Source organism: Heterodontus francisci, chromosome 24 (assembly GCF_036365525.1).
Source record: "Heterodontus francisci isolate sHetFra1 chromosome 24, sHetFra1.hap1, whole genome shotgun sequence".
NCBI lineage: Eukaryota > Metazoa > Chordata > Chondrichthyes > Heterodontiformes > Heterodontidae > Heterodontus > Heterodontus francisci.
The window spans coordinates 38,690,829-38,703,880 of NC_090394.1; the positions used below are offsets into that span (position 1 = coordinate 38,690,829).

At 43.5% G+C, this 13,052-nt stretch overlaps 1 protein-coding gene across 6 annotated transcripts in view; it reads left to right on the forward strand.

Annotated features, from left to right (window-relative positions):
- The window catches only part of mlst8 (MTOR associated protein, LST8 homolog (S. cerevisiae)), a 33,505-nt gene extending 24,708 nt beyond the window's left edge, over positions 1–8,797 (forward strand). For all 6 annotated transcript variants that reach the window (XM_068056831.1, XM_068056825.1, XM_068056830.1 and 3 more), the window contains 5 exons: positions 1,482–1,557; positions 2,968–3,120; positions 3,340–3,464; positions 5,766–5,929; positions 7,870–8,797. In XM_068056831.1, the coding sequence (XP_067912932.1) occupies positions 1,482–1,557; positions 2,968–3,120; positions 3,340–3,464; positions 5,766–5,929; positions 7,870–7,988 (637 nt within the window). In that variant the 3' untranslated portion in view covers positions 7,989–8,797. The remainder of the gene's footprint in view (positions 1–1,481; positions 1,558–2,967; positions 3,121–3,339; positions 3,465–5,765; positions 5,930–7,869) is intronic.
- The last annotated feature ends 4,255 nt before the right edge of the window (positions 8,798–13,052 follow it).

A 13,052-nucleotide genomic window follows, 5' to 3' on the forward strand; every position in this document is an offset into this window, starting at 1 on the left:
GGCCTCTTCCACCTGTCCGTCAGGAATAACTTCCCTGTGGGCCCTTGCAGCCTGCAGCATTATCTCCAGGGTTGCCTCCGAGAACCGGAGGGGCAGCCTTCCCATGTTGAGACTCCATTAGTAATGCTCTTATCTGTCTCCTGACACTTGCAGAATGGATCAGTTGTGATCCTTGTGGGGTCTATTTTAAATATTGAAGCTTTAACACTCGGATGCAGGGCTTGATCATACCTACCGCTCCAATTGGTTGGGAAACCCAACAGCAGGATGCTAATGCCATGGCTAAGTTAAAGAGCCACGACAAAACCTACTTCACTATCTTTCAGGTTCCTGACCTGCTGCCAGCCTCCACCACTACCCTCTCAACCCCCTACTGTGAGCAGTTCCATAGGTTAAAATTCTCCCCACTATCTACAAAACTCACTAATCGTATTTCTCACTATTGACTGTCCAAATTTTTTTGGTGTCTTTACCTCCAGGTCCTTCACTTCACTCCCAGGTCCATCTCCATTTGTTTCATTTGTCTCCTCATTTTCCATCTGGATTTTGGTCTTGCAATGCATTCACTTAATTATCCTTATTCACACAAGAAACCAGTACCTTGCATCTAGCAAAGATCTCCACATTATATCCCTCTATAGCTATAAATACAGAAAATGCTGCAAATACTCAGCAGGTCAGGCAGCATCTGTGGAGAGAGAGAGAGAGTTAACGTTTTGGGTCAATGGCCTTTCATCGTAAGTTCTGACAAAAGGTCATCGACCTGAAGCGATAACTGTTTCTCTTTCCACGGATGCTGCCAGATATGCTGAAAGAGAAACAGTTATCGCTTCAGGTTGATGACCTTTCATCAGAACTTGCGATGAAAGGCCATTGACCCAAAACGTTAACACTCTCTCCACACATGCTGCCTGACCTGCTGATTATTTACAGCATTTTCTGTTTTTAATTCAGATTTCCAGCATCCACAGTGTTTTGCTTTTGTATTTTGTGTTTGCTGTTGAATCCATTTTAATTTCAATCTCGAATCTTCCAATCTATTCACCAAGTTCTATCAAGTTCAGGCATCCCTCCATTGCCTCGCCCCTCCCTAACTCTGTATGTAACCTCCTCACCCCCACAACCTTCCAAGATATCTGCACTCCTGTAATTCTGGACTCCTGAACATTCCTGATTTTAATCGCTCCACCATAGGTGGCCATGCCTTCAGCTCTCGGGGCTATAAGCTCTGGAATTCCCTACCTAAACCTTTCCGCCTCTCTTATCTCGCTTTCTTCCTTTAATACCCTGCTTAAAACCTAGCGCTTCGACCAAGCTGTTGATCATCTGCCATAATATATCCTTGTGTAACTGTATCATATTTTGTTTTATGATGCTCCTGTGAAGCACTTTGGGATGTTTTATTACATTAAAGGTGCGATATAAATGCAAGTTGTTTTTGTCCATCTGAAACATGGACTGAAATCCTTCTCTCTCAACAGGTCACGTAACCTGCAGTGTCAGAGAATCTTCCAGGTCAATGCTCCTATCAATTGTGTCTGCCTGCATCCCAATCAGGTAAGGGGCACATTACCCAGCATCAAAGCTGCAAGGCAGGCTTTGTCTCCCAACCCACCTTGAGAAGCTGTATGTGTGGTCTGCAGTGGAGACGTGAGAAGAGTTGAAGCTGGAAATCCATATTTCAGTTTGCCCACAGTATGCATTGCCTGCCAGTGCGTGGCGCTGTTGCACTTTGTAAAGTCTCTTCATAGTTTTCCAGTACTGATTGAATCTGTGACCTGACCCACCCAGCTCCACCTAACTCACAGAACCCACAAAATCATAGTCTTAAGAGTTAAACCTTTGTCTAGACCCTATGAAAATAAAGGTGTTGGACAGCATTGAATGGTATGGTAATGGTGCTACACCAAACATTAGTGCTGGTAGTCCAAAGCGTCTTGAGGAGAGGATCAGTTTCAGCCATAGAAAACTATATTCAATAAATCTGATCATTTGTAGGCTAGCACCACAATAATCATGATGAACCCAATTAGTTCACTAACATTCAGCAGGAAAGGCAACCTGCACTCTCTGAACACCGCCCTCCTGACAATCTGGCCTACTTAGGTAATTCTGCTCTTGCATGTTGTCTAGCAAATTACTTGGGGTAAAAGTAATCACTATATGATAACTATTTCAGGACGGCAAAGAATTGCAGCCTAATTGACGTCAGCCCCATGAACAACTGAAACAAAAGGATGCAGATGAATAAGCAATACTAAAATTGGACGGTGGCTGGATAGTGATAGTTAGGGGTGGCAGGGCAGATTATGGTCTGAGTTCCGATGATAATGTATATCTCAATAACTAACCATATCTCCACGTCGTAAGACATAGGGAAAATAGAATGTTGTTCTAAAAATTGGATTAATGATAAAATCTTATAGCACAGAGGGAGGCCATTGGAGCATTGTGCCTTTGCTGGCTCTTGAAAGAGCTATCCAACTAGCCCACTGTTTCCTCATAGCCCTGCTAATTTTCCTTTTCAAGTATATATCCAATTCCCTTTTGAAAGCTACTGTTGAATCTGCATCCGCTACCTTTTCAGGCAGTGCACTTCAGATCACCATAACTTGCTGTTCTTTTGCATATGTTGTTTAAACCTATATTCTCTGGTTACTGACCCTCCTGCTAGTAGAGACAGTTTTTACTTATCTAAGCTATCCCTAGTAAATTTCCCCTTAACCCTCTCTGCTTTTATGAAGAACAACCCCAGACACACACTCTTAACTGAAGGCCATCATTCCTAGAGATATCTAATTGCCATTATAGAAGCTATCAGGCACACCACTCAAGAACATTAACAGCAGCTATAGGAGTCTTCATGTGCTCACCTCCCATCCTCATTGTGCAGTGTAAAAACTCTCTGCTTTAGATTCCGAACCATGTGGATTGTGTTCATGGGATTTTGCAACTTTTGTTTTGCAGGCAGAGCTGATTGTTGGTGATCAGAGTGGTGCCATTCACATATGGGACCTGAAAACTGACCACAACGAGCAGCTGATTCCCGAGCCAGATGTTTCAGTCAATGCAGTTCACATTGATCCAGATGCAAGCTACATGGCAGCGATCAATAGTTCGGTAAGTGACCTGGAACCCATGAGCAGCATAGATCTTCATAGCCTGCTCCAAAACAGACTGAGGCACAAATTAGAGGAGCATGGATAAGACCTGCGGGGCCTGTGCTGGGGGTGGGAGCTGTGCAATCAATGGTCCGACTGATGTTTCTGCCTGATTGCCTCCTGTTGGTTTCTGCCTGCCTTCCACCACCTTGTTTCTCTGCTCTTTCTTTCTCTCCAGGGTAATTGCTATGTGTGGAACCTGACAGGAGGGATTGGCGACGATGTCACTCAGCTCATTCCCAAGACCAAGATACCAGCTCACAAACGCTATGCTCTCCGCTGCAAGTTCAGCCCTGATTCCACGTAGGTCCTTTCCTTTATATGATATCCTAGTCTCTACCAAACTCTCACTGGTCGTTATCACAAGTGGGTGAGGGGTGTCAGGGGAAGATACTTCATTTCGTGCCTGCTGCAAAGTGCCTTGCCTCCTGTGTCCCAAAGCATGACCATATTTACAAATTAGTCTAGGTGAACAATAGCCCTGCTTACTGTGAAAGTGTGCCATAGAACCAATAAATCCAAACCTGGACTAGTAATATCCTAATAGAGTGTATCTACAGTCAAGGTTATTAGAGGCAAAATTAAAACCAATAACCGTTTTCACCAGAATTTAGTAAAAGACAATTTCTCCCCAGTACTTTAAAACTGTTTCAAAGTAATAAACATCTGAAAACTTTGTAATTTGCTTCAGAATCCATCTATTTTGTTTCCTTTAAAGTTTAGTGTAAGACTAAATTTGGTAAAATGATTCTACATTGTGCTGAAGTAGTGGACTCTCTCTTAGAGTACTTGCCATCAATATGCCTTGCTCCGCCAGTTCAACTACACAATGGTGTTGATGTTTCTTTTCCTAACCTCTCAAACTTTATGTAGGGTCGCCAGTGTCAAGTTGGCACTCAACCTCTTCGTGCTTCTGCTACTCCTTGTCCTCCCTGGAGTAGGGAGTTTTCCTGCTGACATTCCTCCCTTAGTCAATACCATCAAAAACAGATTAGTAGGTCATTCATCTCATAGAATCATTACGGCACAGGAGGCCATTCAGCCCATGAAGTCCATGCCGACTCTATCTAAAGCAATCCAGTCAGTCCCATTCCCTTCCTATCCTCGTAACCCTGCAAGTTTATTTCCCTTAAGTGCACATCCAGTTTCCTTTTGAAATCATTGATCCTCTCTGCTTTCACCACCTCATAGGCAGCGGTTCCAGGTCACTGCATTTTTAAAAAGTTCTTCCTCTCTCCACCCCCCCCCCCCCCCGGTATTTCTTGCCCAAAACCTCAAATCTGCATCCCCCAGTCTTTGTACCTTTAGCTAATGGGAATAACTTTTCTTTGTTTACTTAAACCTGTTGTGATGTTGTACACCTCTTAAATCTCCCCTCAACCTCCTCTGCTCCAAGGAGAACAACCCCATTTTCTCCAACCTAACCTTTGTGGCTAAATTCTCTCATCCCTGGAACCATTCCGGTAAATTCTGCACCCTCTTAAGGACCCGCACATCATCTTTGCTGTTGAAGGCATCCCACTATTGGCAGTTGGCTGCCAAGTCTCCCTACATACCAGTTGCTACATTTTAAAGTAATTAGCTTTATGTGAAGCACTTTAAGGTGTTTCTGGAGATATGCTAAGGTGTCTTATAAACAAAAGTCTTTCTTCCATTTAAACTGTGAAGTGTGAGTGCAACAGCCAACTAAGAGAGCAATATTAATTTGACACAAAGTAAAGGTATATAAAAATTAATCTTAACAAAATGCTTGTTAGCTGATTTGACTGTAAACAGTTTTGTCTCACAGTGTTTATAGAATCTATGAATATCTCAAATGTATATTTCTGCAGTGGATTCCTAACTTCCTGACTTTTTTCAGTGTTGATACTAGCTCTGAGTTTCTGCCTGAAGGTGGACTACTCAATCTGATGATGAGTATGTGTGTAACAGTTATTTGAGGTGTTAATTGCTTGTTAATTGTCAGGCCAAAAACCTTGCACAAAATCCTGCTGCTTAATTTCACCTGAACCTGCACAAGAAGCTATTATAATAAAAGCTGGTGATAGAGCTGCGGTGACAGCTGCTGGAGTGAGGTATTGAGGTGTATCAGTTGCTGCTTGGCCCTGAGAGCTATTGCCCCTTTATTGCTCCTGCTGCTGCTGATTTAAATGTCCCCCTGCCCTTGCAAGTTTTTTGTTCAGTTCTCTGACTGAACAGTGGCTGAACATGGGGCCAACATCCAAATGGAGCTGGAAGGAGGAGTAAGAGCACAGGCTGTTGAAAGGAGACCTATCAGAGCCGAAACACCTGTACTGGGAATTATCCCTTCCAGTGGATACACCACCAGCATCAAAACCACCTGAGTGTGTCAGATAAGCTGCCACTAAGAAGACTGAGGCTAACCAGGTCTTGCATGTATTTTAGAACAGTACCTCTTCAACTCCCCCATTATTGTTTATTCTTGGTTAATTCACTTTGTCATGCTGTAAACATGATTATATAATAATCCTGCTTGATATCATCCTACTAATTTGTATTCTAGAACAGTCCCACTTTAACTCGGCCTGTTGATGTGCATTATATTGCTGTCTTTCTTTAAGCTTAGTTACTCTTTCCTGACAGACTTCTTGCTACATGCTCAGCTGACCAGACCTGTAAAATATGGAGGACTTCAAACTTCTCGCTCATGACAGAACTTAGCATCAAGAGCAACAATCCAGGAGAGACTTCACGGGGCTGGATGTGGGACTGTGCATTCTCTGGAGATTCACAATATATTGTCACAGGTAAGAAGTGTACTATCCAAATAAGGAACTGGTTCCATTTTTGCACTGTTTGCACTGGTGTCCAGAACTGCTTGCCAGATTTCGCACAAATTGATGATGACTTGTTCCAGGTTACAATTGGATTCCTGGAGCTAACAGGAAACAGAGTCAGGATAAATGAGTCTTTTCAGGATGGCGAACTGTAACTAGTGGAGTGCTACAGTGATCAGTGCTGGGCCTCAACTATTTACGATCTATATTGACTTGGATGAAAGGAACAACTGTATTGTAGCCAAATTTGCTGACGATATAAAGCTAGGTAGGAAAGCAAGTTGTGAGGAGGATGCAAAAAGGCTGCAAAGGGATATAGATAGATTAAGTGAGTGGGCCAAAATTTGGGAGTATAATGTGGAAAAATATATGGTTGTCCACTTTGGCAGGAAGAACAGAAAAGCAGAATATTACTTAAATGGAGAAAGACTACAGAATATTGCCAGACAGAGGGATCTGGGCGTCCTTGTACATGCATCACAAAAAGTCAGCATGCAATTAGGAAGGCAAATGGAAGGTTGGCCTTGATTACTAGAGGGAAGGAGTGTAAAAGTAGGGAAATCTTGCTGGAGGGCATTGCTGAGAGTTAGAGGACTGCGTACAATTTTGGTCACCTAATTTAAGGAGGGACATACTTGTATTGGAAGCAGTTCAGAGAAGATTCACTCAGCTGATTCTTGGGCTGAAGGGTTTGTCTTATAAGGAAAGGTTGAGCCTGTACTCATTGGAGTTTAGAAGAATTAGGCGATCTTATTGAAATGCATAAGATCCTGAGGGAGCTTGACAGGGTAGATATTGAGAGGATGTTTCCCCTCATAGGGGAATCTAGAACTAGGGGGCACAGTTTCAAAATAAGGGGTCTCCCACTTAAGAAAGAGATGAGGAGGAATTTCTTCTCTGAGTGTCATTAATCTTTGGATTTCTCTTCCCCTAGAGCTGTGGAGGCTGGGTCATTGAATATATTCAAGGTTGAGTTCGCCAGATCTTTGATTGACAAGGTTTATGGGGGCAGGCAGGAAAGTGGAGTTAAGGCCGCAATCCAGTCAGCCATGATCTTATTGAATGGTGGAGCAGGCTCGAGGGGCTGAATGGCCTATTCCAGCTCCTATTATGTTCTTCTGGAAGAATTTGCAATTTGAATCTCTGAAAAACCTCTGATTCCTTGTTTTACATCATGATGCCAAAACGAGGTCTCTCGGGCTCAGGTAGTCGGAATTGGAAATGTTACATGACGGAATAGTTTGGAGATGTATTGGATTTGGAATAAATCTCCATTCGTGGCTTGAAGATTTCACAAACTCCACTTTGCCAGCCTAACTGTAGCTCAGTGGCTCTGAATCAGAACATTGAGAGTTCAAATCCCGCTACAGGACTCTAGCATATAATCTAGGCTGACACACCAGATTAGTACTGAGAGAATGCTACACTGTCGGAGCTGACATCTTTCAGATGAAATGTTAAACTGAGGCCGCGTATGTCCTCTTAACTGGATGTAAAAGATTCCATGATATATTTTGAAGATTATCAGGAACGTTCTCCTAGTGTCCTGACCGATGTATATCCCTCAACCAACATCACTGAAACAGATTAACGGTCATGCATTACATTACAACATTGACGACACTTCAAAAGTACTTGGTTGGCTGTAAAATATATTGGAACATCCTGAGGTTGTGAAAGGCATTATATAAATGCAAATTCTTTCTTTTAAAAGTATGTTAGCCAGACAAAACCATTTAGATAGCTGTGACTTTATCCACCAAATGATGCTTCTTGTGGGAGGTTTGCAGTTAAATAACCTCAAGCCATTTATAACTTATATTGAGATGATTTTAATTTAGAAGTCTAAATTTCGGCAGAATGGGAATTCTTTGCATATTGAAGGGTAATGTTTTTCCTTCCGTTTACAGCCTCTTCAGATAACCTTGCCCGGTTGTGGTGTGTGGAGACGGGTGAAATTAAACGGGAGTATAGCGGCCATCAGAAAGCAGTCGTGTGCCTGGCCTTCAATGATAGTGTGCTGGGCTGAAGATTTCCAAAGGGGGCTTGCCCCCCCCCCCCCCCCACCAACCTCTTCCACTCTTCAATCCCTCTCATGGCCCCTGTTCCCTTTCTCATTCCAAGATCTTGTTGAAATGGATCCCAGTCAGAGTAGTTGTTTGCTAGTCTATATGAAAAGACGAGATCAATCCAAGTTGCTGAGTGATGGAACATTTCTGCGTGCACCTTTGGCGGGCTCAACCGTCAGCTGACCCGTGAGACAGTAACTGATGACACAATAAGCCTCAATTCTGACACCAGGATTGCAGTAAAGGATGGTGCTGGGTGAGTGAAATTTTCATACCGTGTCCACCTGAACTGTGGAAAAAAACCCAGCTACACAATTCTAGATTCTATGCTTCCAAACTTGGAAGGTCTGAAGAGTATTGTGAGCTTTCTAACACTGGAATGAAGTATCGGTAAGTACAGGTCTATCGCTGATGTTGACAATGGGAGTATTTTGAGAGTATAAGTTAAGGATATTTTGTGCAACGTTAAAATGTAAGTACTCTGGTGTTACTGTATTGATCCAGGAAAGAAGCTTGTTAACAACATTAGACCTCCAGTGTGAGCTGGTTGTTTTCACTCCTACTTGTGGGTGCCACAGTGGAAGCTGTTGATCTGCAGCAAGTGGATATTTATGTCTGGAGCCAGCAAGCTAGCCACCTAACAACTTGCACACTGAGACAATATGGAACAATGATTTTACAATGCAGTCAGTGAGTGCCTGAATCATTAGTCTGATGCTGAGTAAAATCATTAAAATTGCACACAAATAAAAGTTATTTCTACACCTGACTGGACGCTGCTTTCATTTTTTTGAGAGAGGATAGGAGGTATTACAAGACTCAATCAGTAAGCTGCCATCTTCTGAGTGAGTCAAAACCAATTCTGTTTTGTTTCCAGCTGCTTCCTGTCCTCGTGCGTCAATTAAGGCTCAGTTGGTAGCACTCTCATCTCTGAGTCAGAAGGTTGGGGGTTCAAGACTCACTCCAGGACCTGAGTGCAAAAATCAAGGCTGACACTGGCTGTCAGAAGTGCAGTCTTTCAGATGAGATGTTACACCGAGGTCCTGTCTGCTCTCTTTGGATGTAAAAGATCCCATGACACTATTTCAGTGAAGAGCAGGGGAGTTATCTCCAGTGTCCTGGCCAATATTTATCCCTCAATCAGCATCACAGAAACACATTATCTGGTCATGATCACATTGCTGTTTGTAGGAGCTTGCTGTGCACAAATCTACATTACAACAGTACTTCATTAGCTGTAGGGAGCTTTGGGATGCACTGTGGACATGAAAGGCGCCATATAAATGCAAGTCTTTTTCTCTTGTCTCTGAATAGCTGGTGTATTTTTAGAACCAGCTAGTGTTTTCGCACAAATACAAATGCAAAATTGTGCAGATGCTGGAAATCTGAAATATAAACAGAAAATGCTTGAACTGAGCTTTTGGAAAGATGTAACAGCAACAGGGTTGTAGTGGTGGGTAACTTTAACTTCCCCTATATTGACTGGGACTCACTTAGTGCTAGGGGCTTGGATGGGGCAGAATATGTAAGGAGCATCCAGGAGGGCTTCTTGAAACAGTATGTAGATAGTCCAACTAGGGAAGGGGCCGTACTGGACCTGGTATTGGGGAATGAGCCCGGCCAAGTGGTCGAAGTCTCAGTAGGGGAGCATTTCGGGAACAGTGACCATAATTCCATAAGTTTTAAGGTACTTGTGGATAAGGATAAGAGTAGTCCTCGGGTGAAGGTGCTCAATTGGGGGAAGGCTAATTATAACAATATTAGGCAGGAACTGAAGAATTTAGATTGGGGGCGGCTGTTTGAGGGTAAATCAACATCTGACGTGTGGGAGTCCTTCAAACGTCAGTTGATTAGAATCCAGGACCGGCATGTTCCTGTGAGGAAGAAGGATAAGTTTGGCAAGTTTCGGGAACCTTGGATAACGAGGGATATTGTGAGCCTAGTCAAAAAGAAAAAGGAAGCATTCGTAAGGGCTAGAAGGCTGGGAACAGACGAAGCCCTTGAGGAATATAAAGAAAGTAGGAAGGAACTTAAGCAAGGAGTCAGGAGGGCTAAAAGGGGTCATGAAAAGTCATTGGCAAACAGGATTAAGGAGAATCCCAAGGCTTTTTATACGTATATAAAGAGCAAGAGGGTAGCCAGGGAAAGGGTTGGCCCACTCATGCACAGAGGAGGGAATCTATGCCTGGAGCCAGAGGAAGTGGGTGAGGTACTAAATGAGTACTTTGCATCAGTATTCACCTAAGAGAAGGACTTGGTGGATGATGAGTCTAGGGAAGGGAGTGTAGATAGTCTGGGTCATGTTGATATCAAAAAGGAGGAGGTGTTGGGCGTCTTGAAAAGCATTAAGGTAGATAAGTCCCCAGGGCCTAATGGGATCTACCACAGAATACTAAGGGAGGAAATTGCTGGGGCCTTGACAGAAATCTTTGTATCCTCATTGGCTACAGGTGAGGTCCCAGAGGACTGGAGAATAGCCAATGTTGTTCCTTTGTTTAAGAAGGGTAGCAAGGATAATACAGGAAATTATAGGCCGGTGAGCCTTACGTCAGTGGTAGGGAAATTATTGGAGAGGATTCTTCGGGACAGGATTTACTCCCATTTGGAAACAAACAAACTTGTTAGCGAGAGGCAGCATGGTTTTGTGAAGGGGAGGTCGTGTCTCACTAACTTGATCGAGTTTTTTGAGGAAGTGAGGAAGATGATTGATGAAGGAAGGGCAGTGGATGTTGTCTACATGGACTTCAGTAAAGCCTTTGACAAGATCCCTCATGGCAGACTGGTACAAAAGGTGAAGTCACGCGGGATCAGAGGTGAGCTGGCAAGATGGATACAGAACTGGCTCGGTCATAGAAGACAGAGGGTAGCCATGGAAGGGTGCTTTTCTGAATGGAGGGATGTGACTAGTGGTGTTCTGCAGGGATCAGTGCTGGGACCTTTGCTGTTTGTAGTATATATAAATGATTTGGAGGAAAATGTAGCTGGTCTGATTAGTAAGTTTGCGGACGACACAAAGGTTGGTGGAGTTGCGGATAGTGATGAGGATTGTCAGAGGATACAGCAGGATATAGATCGGTTGGAGACTTGAGCGGAGAAATGGCAGATGGAGTTTAATCCGGACAAATGTGAGGTAATGCATTTTGGAAGGTCTAATACAGGTGGGAAGTATACAGTAAATGGCAGAACCCTTAGGAGTATTGACATGCAGAGAGATCTGGGCGTACAGGTCCACAGATCACTGAAAGTAGCGACGCAGGTGGATAAGGTAGTCAAGAAGGCATACGGCATGCTTGCCTTCATCGGTTGGGGCACAGAGTATAAAACTTGGCAAGTCATGCTGCAGCTGTACAGAACCTTAGTTAGGCCACACTTGCAATATTGCGTGCAATTCTGGTCACCACACTACCAGAAGGATGTGGAAGCTTTGGAGAGGGTACAGAAGAGGTTTACCAGGATGTTGCCTGGTCTGGAGGGTATTAGCTATGAGGAGAGGTTGGATAAACTCAGATTGTTTTCACAGGAATGATGGAGGTGGAGGGGCGACATGATAGAGGTTTACAAAGTTATGAGTGGCATGGACAGAATGGATAGTCAGAAGCTTTTTCCCAGGGTGGAAGAGTTAGTTACTAGGGGACATAGGTTTAAGGTGTGAGGGGCAAAGTTTAGAGGGGATGTGCGAGGTAAGTTTTTTACAGAGGGTGGTGAGTGCCTGGACCTTGCTGCCGGGAGAGGTGGTGGAAGCAGGTACGATAGCGACGTTTACGAGGCATCTTAACAAATACATGAATAGGGTGGGAATAGAGGGATACGGTCCCCGGAAGTGCAGAAGGTTTTAGTTTAGACAGGCATCACGATGGGCGCAGGCCTGGAGGGCCGAATGGCCTGTTCCTGTGCTGTACTGTTCTTTGTTCACTTTGTTTGTTCTTTGAGCAGGTCTGGCAGCATCTGTGGACAGAGAAACAGAGTTAACGTTTCAGGTCTATGACCTTTCACCCACTGTTTTGGATCTGGGACCCACCCCATCACACCAGCTGAGGAGTCACAGAGCATATGGACCCTGATAAACAGTATGAAGTGTCTCTTCATTCCCAGTTCAAACTTCTTTGAATTGAATATTAAAATTGAGTTCAAATAAAGGAGGGCCTTTGGAGTATTTTCAAACAAATCTTTAATGAAATATTAAACCCTGTGAATAATCAACAGAGCAATCGTGCAAAATAAGGTGAATTAATTTCACTCTGTTACTACATCTGATACAGAGCTCACGTGGAGCAAGAGAAGGGTGCTGGTGTGTATGTGTAATGATGTGTATCTGCTAACCTGCAAATGGTCATATCTATTTGCAGGTATCTCTTAACACTTCTGAGAGTCAGAGTTTAGATCTCTGGTCCCTTAGGGAAATCTGAACCTAATCAGTTCAATGTCCCACTTTCATGTTTCTATCTCAGGATCACTCTACTGGTGATACACAAAACCGAATTAGCTTCTTCTCTGTTCTCTCCAGCCCATTCTCTACTCCCTTTTGAAGGGCTCCCTATTCTCCACAATGTCCCGCCCATGGGCAGCAGCTGAAGCTGTTCAGTTGTTTTAGTTTAATATTTTTAATTTCCTGCCATAATGAGCAGCACCCTTGCCCAGAGAGTGTATGGCTGTCTGTTCCAGCTCCTACTAGGCCCTCTAACTGATTCCTAGAATTTGCTTTGTCCCTGTGGGAGGTTCCCACCTGCAGGAGATATAGTGAAGTTACTAGCTCAGCATCTGAGAAATTACACACACAAACCAATATCTGACCTACTGGTAAGATGGAATTCTATACTGCTGTGGTCTGTTCATTCAGTTGGCATTGAGTGGTCTGCCTCTGTCTGTCTGTCTGCCTCTCCCGTTCCTCAATGACTGGACTCTGTTAGTACTTGATTGACTGTAAAACGTTGGGACATCCTGAGTTGTGAAAGGTGCTATATAAATACAAATCTTTTATTGTTTCCTTGAGTGCCCTCAAAATGTTCAAAGTAATAAGGGGAACA